The sequence below is a fragment of the Kogia breviceps genome, chromosome X, assembly GCF_026419965.1.
Source record: "Kogia breviceps isolate mKogBre1 chromosome X, mKogBre1 haplotype 1, whole genome shotgun sequence".
In the NCBI taxonomy this organism is placed as follows: domain Eukaryota; kingdom Metazoa; phylum Chordata; class Mammalia; order Artiodactyla; family Physeteridae; genus Kogia; species Kogia breviceps.
In genome coordinates, this window is record NC_081330.1 from 67,007,606 (window position 1) to 67,026,170 (window position 18,565).

The window sequence follows — 18,565 nt, forward strand, 5'->3', positions numbered from 1 at the left end:
GGGTCAGGGATACTAAATGTACCATAATGTGTAGGATACTCAGTCAGAACTAAGAACAGTCCCATCCAAACTAGCAATAGCACCCCTACTGAGAAACACAGAATCCTAAATTATTTCCACACAATTCATAAACTGAGCCTCTTTTGGCACTATCGTAAGGACTGAGGTAGGAAAGGTGTTATTTTGGTTCTGCTCTGGATTGGCCTTAGTTATCTAAGATCTCTAAAACTACTCCAGGCTTATGCTCTTTAGAGCTGACCCTGATGTGGAAAACCTGGAGTCCTATCCCAGCTCAGACTAGACTGGTCTTTAGGGCAGGAAGACACAATAGGTAATATGCTCAGGAAAATTTGCCAAAGTCTATTGGGCTCTGCAGCAGAATGTGACAACTTCCTCTGGTTATACATTTTAGTAACTAACAATCCTCAGTGAAGAGAGCATTCAGTAGCATAACTAAAACCACAAAGAAAATCTGCAGAAATTGATTTAATATATTATTACAAAAACTCATATTCTCTTAGCTCATTATTTACTCAGTCCATAGTTTCTACAGAAAGCTCTTCACCTTTCATGTCTATTTTTTTAACATCTTTATTGGAGTATAATTGCTTTACAGTGTTGTCTTAGTTTCTGCTGTATAACAAAATGAATCAGCTATAAGCGTACGTATATCCCCATATTCCCTCCCTCTTGCATCTCTCTCCCACGCTCCTTATCCCACCTCTCTAGGTGTTCCCAAAGCACTGAGTTGATCTCCCTGTGCCATGCAGCTGCTTCCCACTAGCTATCTATCTTACATTTGGTAGTGTATATATGTCAATGCTATTCTCTCACTCCATCCAAGCTTACCCTTCCCTCTCCCCACGTCCTCAAATCCATTCTCTATCTCTGTGTCTTTCTTCCTGTCCTGCCCCTAGGTTCATCAGAAACTTTTTTTTTTAGATTCCATATATATGTGTTAGCATATGGTATTTGTTTTGCACTTTCTGACTTACTTCACTCTGTATGACAGACTCTAGGTCCAACCACCTCACTACAAATAACTCAATTTTGTTTCCTTTTATGGCTGATTAATAATCCATTGTATATATGTGCCACATATTCTTTATCCATTCATCCATCGATGGACACTTAGGTTGCTTCCATGTCCTGGCTATTGTAAATAGTGCTGCAATGAACATTATGGTACATGACTTTTTGAATTATGGTTTTCTCAGGGTATATGCCCAGTAGTGGGATTGCTGGGTCATATGGTAGTTCTATTTTTAGTTTTTTAAGGAACATCCATACTGTTCTCCATAGTGGCTGTATCAATTTACATTCCCACGAACAGTGCAAGAGTGTTCCCTTTTCTCCACACCCTCTCCAGCATTTATTGTTTCTAGATTTTTTTGATGATGGCCCTTCTGACTGGTGTGAGGTGTTACCTCATTGTAGTTTTTATCAGCAATTCTCTAATGATTAGTGATGTTGAGCATCCTTTCATGTGTTTGTTGGCAATCTGTATATCTTCTTTAGAGAAATGTCTATTTAGGTCTTCTGCCCATTTTTGGATTGGGTTCTTTGTTTTTTTGATATTGATTGATATGTGTATATTGAAGAATTCTTGCATTCCTGGGATAAACCCCAGTTGATCATGGTGTATGATCCTTTTAATGTGCAGTTGGATTCTGTTTGCTAGTATTTTGTTAAGGATTTTTGCATCTATGTTCATCAGAGATATCGGGCTGTAGTTTTTTTTGTGACATCTTTGTCTGGTTTTGGTATCAGGGTGACGGTGGCCTCAGAGAATGAGTTTGGGAGTCTTCCTCCCTCTGTTGTATTTCGGAAGAGTTTGAGAAGGATAGGTGTTAGCTCTTCCCTAAATGCTTGATAGAATTCACCTGTGAAGCCATCTGGCCCTGGGCTTTTGTTTGTTGGAAGGTTTTTAATCATAATTTCAATTTCAGTGCTTGTGATGGGTCTGTTTATATTTTCTGTTTCTTCCTGGTTTAGTGCAGAAGGTTGTGCTTTTCTAAGAATGTATCCATTTCTTCCAGTTTGCCCATTTTATTGGCATAGAGTTGCTTGTGGCAATCTCTCATGATCCACTGTATTTCTGCAGTATCAGTTGTTACTTCTCCTTTTTCATTTCTAATTCTGTTGATTTGAGTCTTCTCCCTTCTTTTCTTGATGAGTCTGGCTAATGGTTTATCAATTTTATCTTCCCAAAGAACCAGCTTTTAGTTTTATTGATCTTTGCTACTGTTTCCTTCATTACTTTTTCATTTATTTCTGATCTGATATTTAAGATTTATTTCCTTCTACTAACTTTCGGGTTTTTTTTGTTCTTCTTTCTCTGATTGCTTTAGATGTAAGGTTAATTTGTTTATTTGAGATTTTTCTTGTTTTTTGAGGTAGGACTGCATTGCTATAAACTTCCCTCTTAGAACTGCTTTTGCTGCATCCCATAGATTTTTGGGTGGTTGTGTTTTCATTGTCATTTGTTTCCAGGTATTTTTTTATTTCCTCTTTGATTTCTTCAGTGATCTCTTGGTTATTTAGTAGTGTATTATTTAGCCTCCATGTGCTTGTATTTTTTACAGTTTTTTCCCTGTAATTGATATCTAGTCTCACAGCACTGTGATCAGAAAAGATACTTGATATGTTTTCAATTTTCTTAAATTTACCAAGGCTTGATTTGTGACCCAAGATATGATCTATCCTGGAGAATGTTCCATGAGCACTTGAAAAGAAAGTGAATTCTGTTGTTTTTGGATGGAATGTCCTATAAATATCAATTAAGTCCCTCTTGTTTAATGTATCATTTAAAGCTTGTTTCCTTATTTATTTTCATTTTGGATGATCTGTCCATTGGTGAAAGTGGGGCGTTAAAGTCTACTATGATTGTGTTACTGTTGATTTCCCCTTTTATGGCTGTTAGCATTTGCCTTATGTATTGAGGTGCTCCTATGTTGGGTGCATAAATATTTACAATTGTTATATCTTCTTCTTGGATTGATCCCTTGATCATTATGTAGTGTCCTTCCTTGTCTCTTGTAATAGTCTTTATTTTAAAGTCTATTTTGTCTGATATGAGAATTGCTACTCCAGCTTTCTTTTGATTTCCATTTGCATGGAATATATTTTTGCATCCCCTCACTTTCAGTCTGTATGTGTCCCTAGGTCTGAAGTGGGTCTCTTGCAGACAGCATATATATGCGTCTTGTTTTTGTATCCATTCAGCCAGTCTGTGTCTTTTGGTTGGAGCATTTAATCCATTTACATTTAAGGTAATTATTCATATGTATGTTCCTATTACCATTTTCTTAATTGTTTTGGGTTTGTTTTTGTAGGTCTTTTCTTTCTCTTTTATTGCCTGCCTAGAGAAGTTCCTTTAGCATTTGCTGTAAAGCTGGTTTGGTGGTGCTGAATTCTCTTAACTTTTGCTTATGTGTAAAGGTTTTACTTTCTCCATCAAAACTGAATGAGATCTTTCCTGGGTAGAGTAATCATGGTTGTAGGTTTTTCCCTTTCATTACTTTGAATATGTCCTGCCACTCCCTTGTGGCTTGCAGAGTTTCTGCTGAAAAGTCAGCTGTTAACCTCATGGGAATTCCCTTATATGTTATTTGTTGCTTTCCTTGCTGCTTTTAACATTTTTCTTTGTATTTAATTTTTGATAGTTATTTAATGTGTCTCAGCATGTTTCTCTTTGGGTTTATCGTGTATGGTACTCTCTGTGCTTCCTGGACTTAAATGACTATTTCCTTTCCCATGTTAGGGAAGTTTTTGACTATAATCTCTTCAAATATTTTCTCAGATCCTTTCTTTATCTCTTCTTCTTCAAAGACCCCTGTAATCCAAATGTTAGTGTGTTTAATGTTGTCCCAGAGAGCTCTGAGACTGTACTCAGTTCTTTTCATTCTGTTTTCTTTATTCTGCTCCCTGTCAGTTATTTCCACCATTTTATCTTCCAGGTCACTTATCCGTTCTTCTGCCTCAGTTATTCTGTTACTGATTCCTTCTAGAGTATTTTTAATTTCAGTAATTGTGTTGTTCATCATTGTTTGTTTGCTCTTCAGCTTTTCTACATCCTTGTTCAATGCTTCTTGTATTTTCTTCATTCTGTTTCTGAGATTTTGGATCATCTTTACTATCATTCGTCTGAATTCTTCTCCAGGTAGGTTGCCTATTTCATCTTCATTTATTTGGTCTTGTAGGTTCTTACCTTGCTCCTTCATCTGTAACATATTTTTTGTCATTTCATTTTTTTTCTTTGATGGGTGGTGTTGTATTCCTGTCTTATTGGTTGTTTGGCCTGAGACATCCAGCACTGGAGTTTGCAGGCAGTTGGATAGAGCTGGGTCTTGGTGCTGAGATGAGGACGTCCAGGAGGCCTCACCCCAATTGATATTCCCTGGGTTCTGAGGTTCTCTGTTAGTCCAGTGGTTTGGACTGGGAGCTTCCCACCACAGGAGCTTGGGCCCAACCTCCAGCCTGGGAACCAGATCCCACAAGCTTTGTGGTGTGGTAAAAAAAAACAAAAAAAAGGAAGAAAGAAAGAAAAAAAAGGAACAGTACAATATCAATGAATAAAAAATAAAATAAAATTAGGAAGATAAAAATTGTATTAGGAAAGCTAAAATTATAATTGAAACAACTGCAACAAGGTAAAATAAAACCACAACAGAATAAAGAAAAAAAACAAGGTGGGGGGCATGGAAGAAGCCAAAAGGAGAGATCACTAACAAAGTATAAAGAATAAAATAAAAAAAAAGACTTGGCTATGGGGGTGGAGTTTAGGGGGTGTGGAACTTAGGCAGGGGCAGGGTTTAGGGTGGGGCAGGATCTAGGCAGGTGGGGGAGTGACATTTGAGCATGGGGTGGAGCCTAGGCCGGGAGATATTCAAGCGTGGGGCAGGGCCTCTGCTTAGGACCTGCACCAAAGGGGAGAGGCAGCACATGGAAATGAGGGCCTCTGGAGTGTGGAGTTCTGGAGTTTGGAGGTAGGGCCCTGAATGAGGGTGTGTGGATGGGGTTTAAGCCCAGCTCATTGGAGGGGGTCTCTGAATGTAGAGGTAGGGCCCTGGGTGGGGGTGTGGGGCGGGGCTTGGGCTCTTTGTGGCAGGAGGGAGGTTCCAAGGGCAGAGGATTAGGCCTGGGAGTCCAACAGGCTCCCTGGTGCCTAAGTGGACAGGGAAAGCACTGGCCCCCTTCCCTTCTGTTCCTTTTCGCCCCTCCCCCACCACCTTCCCCAGGGTCTCCTCTGTTCCTGATGGACCCCTAACCGTGGGTGGGTCCCCTTGGGTGTAGGAATGCCTCCCCTCCCCCAGCCACCCCTCAGGGGTGCAAGTCCCAGAGGTCCAGACTTTACTTTTGCTCCCCCTTCCCTCCCACTCCCTCAGGAACTGCATGGCTGGAGGGGGCCTAGGTGGGCAGCGGATCAGGCCCAGGATCTCAGCAGGCTCCAGGGCCCAGTTGGGCAGGGGAAGCCTGGCCATGCTCCCTTTTGATCCTCTGTTCTCCCAGTGGTTCCCTAATTTCCTCCTTTGGGCATGGGATCCCTGCCCCTCAGAGGCTCCAGTCCCTTCCCACCTCCACTTCTCCTCCCCCTTCACTCCCCCCATGCCCCACATCCTACTCGCTGTCTGGGGGTTCCTCCCATCCCCTTAGGTGTCCGTGTTTGCTCACTAGTGCATGGTAGGTGCCCTAGTCGTGAGGAGATGTGAATTCTGCATCCTCCTAGTATGCCATCTTTTGGACTTCTTTCATGCCTATTTTTAATTAACACTTTGGATTCACTTCACTTTCATGTCATGATCCTCTGAAAGAACATACCTGTGATGAGGGACTCATCTACCATAGAATGTCCTTCAATAACACGCCCATCCACTGGAAATTTGCCTCCTGGAACCACTTTAATGATGTCTCCACGTTGTACAAGTTCCACATCCACTTGCTCTTCACTGGATATGAGTTAAAATAAAAAGCACCATGACAGTATGCTTCTCCCCCTGATCTTTCCATGAAAGCTTTTTAGTTGACATCAAGCTTGTGGCCCCATAATTGCTACCAATGGAAGTTAGAACCAACATCTAAGTTAGGAACTACAGTGTCAGTCTTTTTCACTGTTGGGGAATAGCTCAGTACCTAGCACAAAGTAGCACTCTAAATATTTGTTGAATAGTCATTGAACTAATAAATAAAAGCTTTAGGAAAAGTGTAATGGGTTTTATTGAACAAAACAACTAATTTATTGTGTACATTTGCCTAAATAATTTTATGAGGAAAGGAATGAGAAATACAAAAGAATGAAATCTAATCAAGTCTTTAGCTCTAACTTCCAGTTTACAGGTAATATAGGAGTTATAGAACAAGTTAAATGATTCCAGATGGAAACAGAGACAAATTTGGACTGTGGGATTTTCTAAAGGACAACTGATAGATGTTTCTTTACCAAGTCAAATGTATGGAGAGGGAGGAGCAGGGAGGAACAAGGGAGGGAGAACTGGAGAGAGGAGCTGTTCTACATTAAAACAAACAGGTCAGGAGAAAGACAAATACTGTATGATGTCACTTATATGTGCAATCTAAAAAATACAACAAACTAGTGAGTACAACAAAAAAGAAGCAGACTCACAGATGTAGAGATATAACTAGTGGTTACCAGTGGGGAAAGGGAAGGGTGAAGAACAATATAGTGTAGAGGATTAAGAGGTACAAACTACTGTGTATAAAATAAGTAAGCGACAAGGATATATTGTACAACATGGGGAATATAGCCAATATTTTATAATAACTATAAATGGAGTATAACCTTTAAAATTGTGAATCACTACATTGTACACTTGTAACTTATATACTATTGTACATCAACTATAACTCAATTAAAAAATCAAAAAACAAACAAACAGGGGCTTCCCTGGTGGCACAGTGGTTAAGAATCTGCCTGACAATGCAGGGGACATGGGTTCGATCCCTGGTCCAGGAAGATTGCACATGCTGTGGAGCAACTAAGCCCATGCACCACAACTACTGAGCCTGCACTTTAGAGCCTGCGAGCCACAACTACCGAGCCCATGCACCACAACTACTGAAGCCTGTGCACCTAGAGCCCGCGCTCCACAACAAGAGAAGCCACCACCATGAGAAGCCTATGCACCGCAGTGAAGAGTAGCCCCCGCTCGCTTAAACCAGAGACAGTCCACACGCAGCAACGAAGACCCAACATAGCAAAAAAAAAAAAAAAAACCTCAAAACTAAAAACAAACATATCAGTCAAATGCAGTGACACATGGACCTTTTCTGAATTCCATTTCAAACAAAGAAACTTAAAACAGTTTGGAGACAAGAGGAGAAATGTTAATATGGACTGTGTATTAGATCACATTAAAGAATAATTGTTCATTTTGTTAGATGCAATATGGGTATTATAATTATATAAGACTATGTCCTTTTTTAGAAATACAATAGGAATATCTGCAGTAAAACCATATAACTGGGATTTACTTTAAAATTCTACTGCAACAACAGAAAGAAAAATAGATTGTATAGATGAAGTAAAGTGTGGCAAAATGTGAATAATTGTTAAATCTGGGAGATAGATTATGTGAGTTCATTATACCTTTCTCTCTACTTCTGTTTATATTTGATATTTTTCCTAAGAAGTTAAAAAAGAGAAGGAAGAATAATGAAGGTAAATACCTCAAGACGATATTATCAGAGTTGAGAGTTACAATAGTTGCTTCTGTAGCTTGTAGTGAAATTAGTTTGGCAAGAGCCTCTGACGTTTTGCCCTATAAATTAAAACACATATGTTAACAATACTAAGGAAGAAAAACTCTTATGTAAAATAAAGGCATAATCTTTAACATTTACTTAAAAGACAGCTTTAGGAATGTTAATTAGTTCAAATCAGAAAATGTTTCACTTTGAAAATATGAAGTACACAAAATATAAAATGTATTATTTATTAGGTATAATTTATAAATAAATACTGTAAATTAATAAGAAAAACATCAGAACCCAATAGGTACATGAGCAAAGGACATAAATAGGCAATTCATTTAAGAAGAAATATAATACCTGCTGTGTAGAAAAATGTTTATCTCTGCTACTAATGGAAGAAATGCAAACTAAAGCAACTCTATGATATCATTTAATGCCTACTTAGCAAAAATTTAGATCGGAGTCAGTGCTGATGAAGTTGTAGTAAAACTACTTCACTAACATACCATTGATGGCAAAAATTGTTAAGATTAGTAGCATGAGCCATAGAAAGATTTATGCCCTTTAATCATATCCTTTGTAATTTATCCTAAGATAGTAATTCAGTAGAAATAACTATTAAACATGAATATGTTTAATGCAGGATTACCTAAAATTAAACTCTGGAAACAATCTGAGAACAAAACCAGAATGGTTTAGTAAATTATAGCACATTGATTTGAGAGAATATTATTCAGAAACACTGAGTAATTATCTAGACTGCAAAAATGGGGAAAAAACTTTAAAGTGTTAAGGGCACAAAGTGGTATGGATACGATGTTTGCCACTCTGTAAAATATAAATGTATGTGGAACAGGATTAGAAAATGATTTCCGTTATACCATGGGATTGTGGGTGAATCTTTTTCCATCATTATTTTAAATCAGTGGTCGCATCAATTTTTCCATTAATAATGTGATATAAGTAAAATAAGTACTCTTAAATGTCTCTTAAAATAAACATGGACACACTGTATTATCTAAAGTATTAATTCCATAAATTTGGTAAATCTTCTAAAGGAATATTTAACCTAAAATACTGCCAAAACAAAAATACTTCTTTTAGTACATCGTTAACTACATAAATCAATGTATATTTCCAATAACTTGTCTAGAAAATATTAGGTCATTTACCCACCCAAGATTTTAATAAATGTCACCCTTTCTTACTTTACCTTTGCTACATGTTCCAGCCACCGGCCTAGTGCAATAAACACAAATAGCATAGGAGGTGTGTCAAAGAAAGTAACAGGGTTCACTTTGGCTCTCTCATACATTGCAACCAGAAGAATAACCAAAGAATAAGCAAATGCAATGGTAGTTGCCAGCACAATCAGTACGTCCATATTTGCAGTTTTATGTTTCAGTGCTTTGTAGGCCTGAATGTAGAAGTGCCAGCCTCCAAAAAACTGTAATATAGAAACAGTGATTAGTGCTTTTAAAAAAAGCTGAAATTCACATATATACCTCAATAACTAAGATATAGTATCAATGTTAATTTCCTCTGGCTTTTATTTAATCCATAAACAACTAAAGAGAGATTATTTTTTTTCACTGCACCATGCAGCCTGCAGGATCTTAGTTCCCCAACCAGGGATTGAACCTGGGCCATGGGGAATTCCCCTAAGGAGAGATCTGTTTTTTTAAGCTGAAACAATAGTGCTTGTATTTTAGCAGATACATGTGTGTGTGTGTATGTGTGTGGGGGGGGGATTCAAATTGTTGTACAAGCCCTTGGCAGCTCTCTGCTATGATCCAATGGATATTCCATAATATAAAGAAAGTCAAGTGGATCTTGGATTCTTTTTGAAGCCAGCAAAAACAAGAACTAGGAAAAGAATTACATTCTTCTGACAATGATTTCTTATATAAAACTCACCTCCCTCTTCAAATTCAACCTATCACAAGCTATTGGATGTGTACACTGTTTTCGTTAGGAAACATAACTGAAAAGCTTATTGTTCATCAGTATAGAGAAACATACTACGATGTTTTAAAAATAATTATTGCTTTTTATAAGGATCAAAAAAAAGGAATAGATCTATTAGATGGAAGTGTTCCACAGTAAAAGTTTATCTCAAAAGAAGAGTTGAAAAGTCCAAAGGAGACATATAGATGGCCAAGAAACACATGAAAATATGTTCCACATCACTTTGAGAAATGCAAATCAAAAGTACAATGAGGTATCACCTCACAGCAGTCAGAATAGCCATCATCAAAAAATCTACAAACAGGGCTTCCCTGGCAGTGGTTGAGAATCTGCCTGCCAATGCAGGGGATGCGGGTTCGTGCCCCGGTCTGGGAAGATCCCACATGCCGCGGAGTGGCTGGGCCCATGGGCCATGGCCACTGAACCTGTGCATCCAGAGCCTGTGCTCTGCAACGGGAGAAGCCACAACAGTGAGAGGCCCGCATACTGCAAAAAAAAAAAAAAAACTACAAACAATAAATGCTGGAGAGGCTGTGGAGAAAAGGGAACCCACTTGCACTGTTGGTGGGAATGTAAATTGATACAGCCACTACGGAGAACAGTATTGAGGTTCCTCAAAAAACTAAAAATAGAATTACCATATGACCCAGCAATCCCACTACTGGGCATATACCCAGAGAAAACCATAATTCAAAAAGACACATGCACCCCAATGTTCACTGCAGCACTATTTACAATAGCCAGGTCATGGAAGCAACCTAAATGGCCATTGACAGATGAATGGGTAAAGAAGATGTGGTACATATATACAATGGAATATTACTCAGCCATAAAAATAATGAAATTGGATCATTTGTAGAGACATGGATGGACCTAGAGACTGTCATACAGAGTGAAGTAAGTCATAAAAATAAAAACAAATATTGTATATTAACGCATATATGTGGAATCTAGAAAAATGGTACAGATGAACTGGTTTGCAAGGCAGAAATGGAGACACAGATGTAGAGAACAAATGTATGGACACCAAGGGGGAAAGTGGGGGTGGGGGGAGAAGATGATGAATTGGGAGATTGGGATTGACATATATACACTAATATGTATAAAATGTATAACTAATAAGAACTTGCTGTATAAAAAAAAGAAAAAAGAAAAATTTTTTTAAAAAGAAAACATACAGAGAGTAATGTACTTAAGTGCCATGGAGAAATAATATAACTATTATGATTATTTTATAGAATAAATTAATAATAAATATATTAAAATAAAATATATTTATAATATAATTAATATAAAGATAATTTAATGCATTTAATATAAAATATAAATATAAAGAAATAAAATATAACATTTTATCAAATTCTTTTCCAACTTAGGTTGTTACAGAATATTGAGCAGACAATGTTATGTGGCAGCCTGGATGGAAGGGGAATCTAGGGGAGAATGGATACATGTAGATGTATGGCTGAGTCACTTTGCTGTGCACCTGAAACTATCACAACATTGTTTATTGGCTACACTCCAATATAAAGTAAAAAGTTTAAAAAAAAAAGAATATTGAGCAGTTCCCTGTGCTATACAGTAGGTCCTTGTTGGCCATTATCCATTAAATATAGCAGCATGTACATGTCAATCCCAGACTTCCTACATGCATATGTATAACTGAATCACTTTGTTGTACACCTGAAACTAACACAACATTGTTAATCAATTGTACTCCAATATAAAATAAAAAGTTAAAAAAAGACAATAAAAATAAAATAAAGTATAACATTTTATTATTATAATAACTTTAAATATAAAGTTACATACAGTAGCAGATATGAATACCAAATTCATAACTGAAGATTAGTTGAACTCTTATTCTCTGCCTTGTCATTAAACAGTATCCTTCGGGGTTAAAATGTAATTTATTATCTACTTTAACCACTCAGTTTAAGATTATTTTTGTAAAGCATCTAGCATAAAATGATCGTACTTCTGGCCAATATTTGTTGTACAATTGAAAATAGCCTCACCTGCCACATTTTGGCTATTTTTCATTATTAACAAATATACTTGCTAACATTTCACTTGCCTGTACAGGTACACACAATAAAAAAGATAGCAAATTCATAATGGACAATCCTGGCAGGATCTGGCGCTCCAGGAACATAGAAGAATGAATGCTAATCATTTCTTCTTGGCTCATGTTCTGATTATGGTGAAGAGTTGCAAGGTGGTGGTCCATAACCATCATATATATCATCAGCCCCATTACAGGAATACAGAAAAACAGGCTCACAAGAAAGGCCCGTCGCCATCTAATATAGAAAAGAAAAATCATTTGAGTAAATAGGTAATGGTTAAAGATTCTATGTACTATAAGGAAATATAACTTGTGACCAATTCCCACCCAGTGTAAGGATGATATTGAAAAAACTTAACAGTTTTACAAATTTAACAGTTTGTTAAATTTGTAAAGAGGAATCAAAATCTGTTTTTCACTGATATTCCAAAAGTACTTACTGTCTTATCTCTCGTTTATGGTCTAGGTGGCTTGCTGACCGGTCCTTCTTGACCAAAGAAGCTTCAAAACCTAAGCTCTAAGGAAATTCATGAGAAAACAATTATTTCACTGAAAGTATAAATATTACCTACAGAAATTCTAAGCTGTGGTATTGTCATTAAGAACAACTCAATTCAATTACTAAGTGCAAGTCATTCTGGGGAATATAAAGATGAAGATGTGCTTCCTTCTCTTAATTACCTTTGTTTCTAATCTTTCATCAAAGAAATGAGTATTTTCTCAACTCTAGTTAATGTTAGAGTTAGTTAACTCTAGTTACTGTTCTCAAACTACTGATTTAACTCAAGTGCAGTTGTCCTCAGTAGAGGTTCTTATATCAAGAAGTCAACTAGGGGCTTCCCTGGTGGCGCAGTGGTTGAGAGTCCGCCTGCCGATGCAGGGGACACGGGTTCGTGCCCCGGTCCGGGAAGATCCCACATGCCGCGGAGCGGCTGGGCCCGTGAGCCATGGCCGCTGGGCCTGCGCGTCCGGAGCCTGTGCTCCGCAACGAGAGAGACCACAACAGTGAGAGGCCCGCATACTACCAAAAAAAAAAAAAAAAAGAAGTCAACTAAAGCCTCCAATAAGTAATTTTGTATAAAAACAGAATCTATTACTTGGTCAGGCCGACATAGTGTATGATGACTTAATAAAGACAGAATTGAGATATATACACTACTATGTATAAAATAGATAACTAATAAGAACCTACTGTATAGCACAGGGAACTCTACTCAATACTCTGTAATGACCTATATGGGAATAGAATCTAAAAAAGAGTGGATATATGTATAACTGATTCACTTCGCTGTACAGCAGAAACTAACACAACATTGTAAAGCAACTATACTCCAATAAAAAAAGAGAATTCAGTAGTAAAATCATAAATTGTACACTTAGACAAGCATCTACTAGTACTGATGTATATTAATCACTTTATTTTTAATTTTAGCTTTGACATCTATCAAGTCATTGATCTATCCATCCCCTGAAAGTACAGAAAACTGAATAATAGGCCACAAAAGCTAGCACCATACTAAATATATTATTCAAGGATTTGCATATGCAGTCTTTACTCTTGTTGTACCAGAAAAAAGAACACGAATGAAAATTTTCCACAATAAAATAAAGTACTGAAAGAAAATTACACCTAAGTAAGACTCATATGAACATAGACAGTAACATACCCTATATTTTGAACTGCTAGGGAAAATGCTGCCATCTTACATTTCTTGGCAGTATAACACAGTGAAAAGAGCAAGCATGAGCATTGGAGTCAGAAAGATTAGGCTCAAATCCCAGCTATGACACTTACTACCTATGTGACTTTGGGGAAGTAACATCTCATAACCTGAGTTTTCTCACTTCCAAAATGAAGATGACAGCACTGTTGTGAGAATTAAATCAAGAGTTGAAGCTTTGCAATTTTGGTAACTGGCACATAGTAGATACTCAATAATGCTAGCTTCACAAAGATGTTAATGGTATTACTATCTACATTAACAGGATCTTACCTGAATGATTAATATGCTTTTTAGATCATTAGAACACCAATGGTAGACCACAGTGAAACTTCTAAAGCACTTTCACATGTATTACCACTTAAGATTTACTGAAGACTGCAGGATGAATTTGTCACAGAGAAAAAGGTTCGGTCTTTTAAATTTCTTACTTTAACTATGATATCATTTGCTTTGACCTAACAAACAATACAGCATCTAGCATGCTTCACTTTCTTAGTGATTAACATGAATTTTACTCATAACAAATTGTACTTTGCTTACATTTTCTAAATATTTTTAAATGATCTGTGGTTCTTCCTTAAGTCTGCTCCTGATTAATAGTGCCAATGTGCCTTTACCTAATTCTTCCCGATGAAGACCAAGAAAAAAAAGGCAGACACACATTAAATTTTGAGACAGATGTTGTCTATAGAGGTAAACAAAGGAATGAGATTTTTCTCATCATCTCTATCTGATACAAACCAGAAGTGATTCAAGAGAATGCTGACTAGATAGGTAAGAACACAGAAATGCACTAGATAGGTAAGAACACAGAAAAAGTCTTGGCACTTACTTCAATTGTATGAATAATATCTCTGGGACCAATAATTTCTGGATCATATTTAATATGTGCTTTGTTGGTTGCCAGGGCCACAGAGCAGTAGAAGATCCCTCCATGTTTTGTGAGGGTAGACTCTATTTTATGTACACAGGAGGCACATGTCATTCCTCTCACCTGTTAAAGACAAAGGCTTTGTTATTCAGAAATATACTTTTTTCCTCCATTAAATGTGAGTTATTACTTTAAACTAAAAGGACTCTTGTAACAAGGGATTAACAAACAAGATCTTATCTGCACTATTCATATGCTTTAGATTATGATCATTAGATCACTGTTTTTATATTACATTGAACAAAGATATGGTCCCAGGTGCAACATTAAGGATCTCATTAAGTCTCCCTCTTCCTGTTATTACTCAGTGATAGAGGATTTGACAACTATCATTGTTTCTTGTATTCAATGCCTTGCTTCCCTCTAGATTTTTTTCACCCTGCTAAAGTATATAAGTATGTATGTGTGTGTGTATATATATATATATATATATATATATATATATCCTTTAGTTTTACTTCTAGTGAAGGTTAATGGATAACAAAAGTGTTCTGCCTTTGTCCCAAAATGTATTTTGCCCTATGTCTTGAGTGAGGTTATATTTTAGTTGGGTATTAAATTCTAAAATAGAGGGGCAGGGGCTTCCCTGGTGGCGCAGTGGTTGAGAGTCTGCCTGCCAATGCAGGGCACACGGGTTCGTGCCCCGGTCTGGGAAGATCCCACATGCCGCGGAGCAGCTGGGCCCGTGAGCCATGGCCGCTGAGCCTGTGCGTCCAGAGCCTGTGCTCCACAACGGGAGAGGCCACAACAGTGAGAGGCCCACGTACTGCAAAAATAAATAAATAAATAAATAAAAATAAAAAATAAAATGGAGGGGCAGGACTTCTGGAATGACTGTGTGAGGAGCTCAGCAAATCCTTTCCCCAAAGAGCAATGATAAAACTGGACAAAAGTTTCAAAAACCAACCACTGAAAGATTATGGGAAGTAACCAAAAAGAGTACACAACAAATTACAAAGTACTTATTTAAGAATATCCACCAAAAGAATATCATTAATAGTGGAGTGAGGATTTCTGAAAATTCTCTCCTCCACAAAAGCAATGAGAAAACTGGCAAAAGTTGTTGGAACCACCTTTTTCAGAAACGCTGGATAAAGGGGAACCCTTGTACACTGTTGGTGGGAATGTAAATTGCTGCAGCCACTATAGAAAATGGTATGGATTTTCCTCAAAAAACTGAAAATAGAACTACCATATGACCCAGCAATTCCATTCCTGTGTATATATCCAAAGAAAGCAAAAACACTAATTAAAAAAGATACACGTACCTCAATGCTCATAGCAGTATTATTTATAATAGCCAAGATATGGAAGCAACCTAAGTTCCATCAATAGATGAATGGATAAAGTAGATGTGATACACACACACACACACAGACACAGACACACAGACACACAGGCACACACACACACACACACGATGGAATACTACTCAGCCATAAAAAAGAATGAAATTTTGCCATTTGCAACAACATGGATAGACTTGGAGGGTATTATACTTAGTGAAATAAGTCAGACAGTGAAAGACAAATACTGTATCGTATCCTCTATATGTGGAATCTAAACAATAAAACAAACAAATGAATACAATAAACAGAAACCTACACATAGAGAACAAACTAGTGGTTATCAATGGGAAAAGGGAAAGGGGTTGGGGCAAGATACGGGTAGGGATTAAAAGGTACAAATTACTATGTACAAAATAAATAAGCTATGAGGATATATTGAACAGCACAAGATATATAGCCAATATTTTACAATAACTTTAAATGGAGTATAATCTGTAAGAATTTTGAATCACTATGCTGTACACTTGAAACTAATATTGTAAATCATCTACACCTCAATTTAAAATACTGATTAAAAATGAAATCTGAAAATTAAACAAAAGCTTAGAGCAATGCAGGAAGCATTTATTCAAGAAAATCAGATAAATTCCAATAAAACAGCAAGCTATATGGCATTACAGTTTGCCATATTCCCATCCCCTCTCCTCCAGCTCTAGGATAGCCATGAAGACCGATAGGCCACAATCATGGTGAAAAACAGCATCAGGGAAGCTACCAGAGAGGACAGAAAAAGACTGGAGTACCTTCAAAGCCTCATTCCCAGATAACTGTCATTATTTGGCCTGTCTGATGGTTCTCTGAAATATCCCACTTGCAAAGATGTCTGTTTGTCCTGATGATCTCAGTGAATACAAAAAGCCTTTTCCCCAGGATAATTTGTCAGAAACAGTTAGAGGAAATTATTTAACCTTGTGGTTGCCTGAGCCAATGGATAACAGTTGGGGCGAACAACAGACTAACAAAAAAGCCTAAAAAGGAAAGCCAGGAAGCAAGATGTCCATAAGCGCTCCAACATATTCCTAGGAATCTAGAAGGCCATGCACATGCATAGGGTTATGCACATGTCCAGGGCTGTGTGTATGTTCAGAAAAGAACGGAAAAGGCCCTAACTTCTCACCTCAGGCTGACCTTTAGGCTCCATAGAAGCAGGAGTCGAAGGCTAAGGCAAAACTGACAGCTGCAGGGCTGAGTGTTCAAGGCATGCCCCAACATTTACAAAGAGCTCTTTAGCAAAGACTGGGAGACTTATTGGTTCCAGATATTTAAGGCAATCATTGTCTGATCATTAGCTGACAACTGAGCTAACCAAACAGAGATTTCAGTGGCCACGCACAACAAAGAACACAGACTTTATAGAATTAGTTCAGAAGTCACTGCACAAACAATAACAATGACAAACAGCAACAAATAACAAACCCTGAGGAGAGGGGAAGAATCTTATTTCCAGAGTTACTACATTATATTTTCAACAAAAAACTGTCAGACATACAATGAAACAAGAAAGTATGGCCTATACACAGGAAAAATCTTTCCCTGATGAAGCCCAGACATTGGATTTACTAGGCAAAGATCTTGAACCAGCTATTTTAAATATATTCACTGAACTAAAGGAAATTATGTCTAAAGAATTAAAGGAAAGTATGAGACAATATCCCACCAAACAGAAAGTATCAATAAAGACAGAGAGATTATTAGAAAGGCCCAATGGAAGTTTGGAGTTGAAAAGTACAATAACTGAAATGAAATCAGTGCCTATAGGGAAATTTATAAGTGCCAATATTTTAAAATAAGAAATATCTCAAATAAATAACCTAACTTTCTACCTTAAGACACTAGAGAAAGTAAAACAAACTAAATCTAAAGCAAACAGATGGAAGGAAATAACAAAGATTAGAGTGAAAATTAACAAAAGAGAGAATAGAGAAAATCAACAAAACCAAAAGTTGGTTACTTGAAAAGACTGACAAAATTGACAAACTTTTGGCTGGAGTGATGAAGGAAAAAAAAAAGAAGACTCAAATGATTAATATCAAGAATGAGGGGGGCTTCCCTGGTGGCGCAGTGGTTGAGTCCGCCTGCCGATGCAGGAGACACGGGTTCGTGCCCTGGTCCGGGAAGATCCCACATGCCGCAGAGCAACTAAGCCCGTGAGCCATGGCCGCTAGGCCTGCGCGTCCGGAGCCTGTGCTCCGCAACGGGAGAGGCCACAACAGTGAGAGGCCCGCATACCACAAAAAAAAAAAAAAAAAAAAAAAAAAAAAAAAAAGAATGAGGACTGACTGCTAATAGGTATGGGGTTTTTTTGGGGGGTGATAAAAATGTTTTGAAATTTGATAGTGGTGATTAGTTTGTACAACTCTGAGAATATACTAAAAACCACTGAATTGTACACTTTAAAAGGGTGAGTTTTATGGTATGTAAATCATATTTCAATAAGGCTATTAATTTTTAGAAGTCTTTTTTTTTTTTTTTTTTTTGCGGTACGCAGGCCTCTCACTGTTGTGGCCTCTCCCATTGCGGAGCACAGGCTCCAGACATGCAGGCTCAGCGGCCACGGCTCAGGGGCCCAGCCGCTCCACAGCATGTGGGATCTTCCTGGACCAGGGCACGAACCCGCGTCCCCTGCATCGGCAGGCAGACTCTCAACCACTGCACCACCAGGGAAGCCCTAGAAGTCTTTAAAAAGTACAAACCAACCCATTGTTTTTAATAGCTGCTTAGTATCCCATGGTATGCATGTATGTATCAGTCTCCAATGACCGACATTTAGTTTGTTTCCTATCTTTTGCTATTATAAAAATACTATAATGAACAT

General features: G+C 37.6%; 1 protein-coding gene across 7 annotated transcripts in view; it reads right to left on the minus strand.

Annotated features, from left to right (window-relative positions):
- ATP7A (ATPase copper transporting alpha) overlaps window positions 1-18,565 on the minus strand; it is a 147,905-nt gene that overhangs the window by 23,813 nt on the left and 105,527 nt on the right. For all 7 annotated transcript variants that reach the window (XM_067022991.1, XM_059050748.2, XM_067022992.1 and 4 more), the window contains 6 exons: window positions 14,303-14,464; window positions 12,187-12,263; window positions 11,756-11,981; window positions 8,924-9,157; window positions 7,687-7,778; window positions 5,821-5,948 (listed from right to left, as the gene is read on the minus strand). In XM_067022991.1, the coding sequence (XP_066879092.1) occupies window positions 5,821-5,948; window positions 7,687-7,778; window positions 8,924-9,157; window positions 11,756-11,981; window positions 12,187-12,263; window positions 14,303-14,464 (919 nt within the window). The remainder of the gene's footprint in view (window positions 1-5,820; window positions 5,949-7,686; window positions 7,779-8,923; window positions 9,158-11,755; window positions 11,982-12,186; window positions 12,264-14,302; window positions 14,465-18,565) is intronic.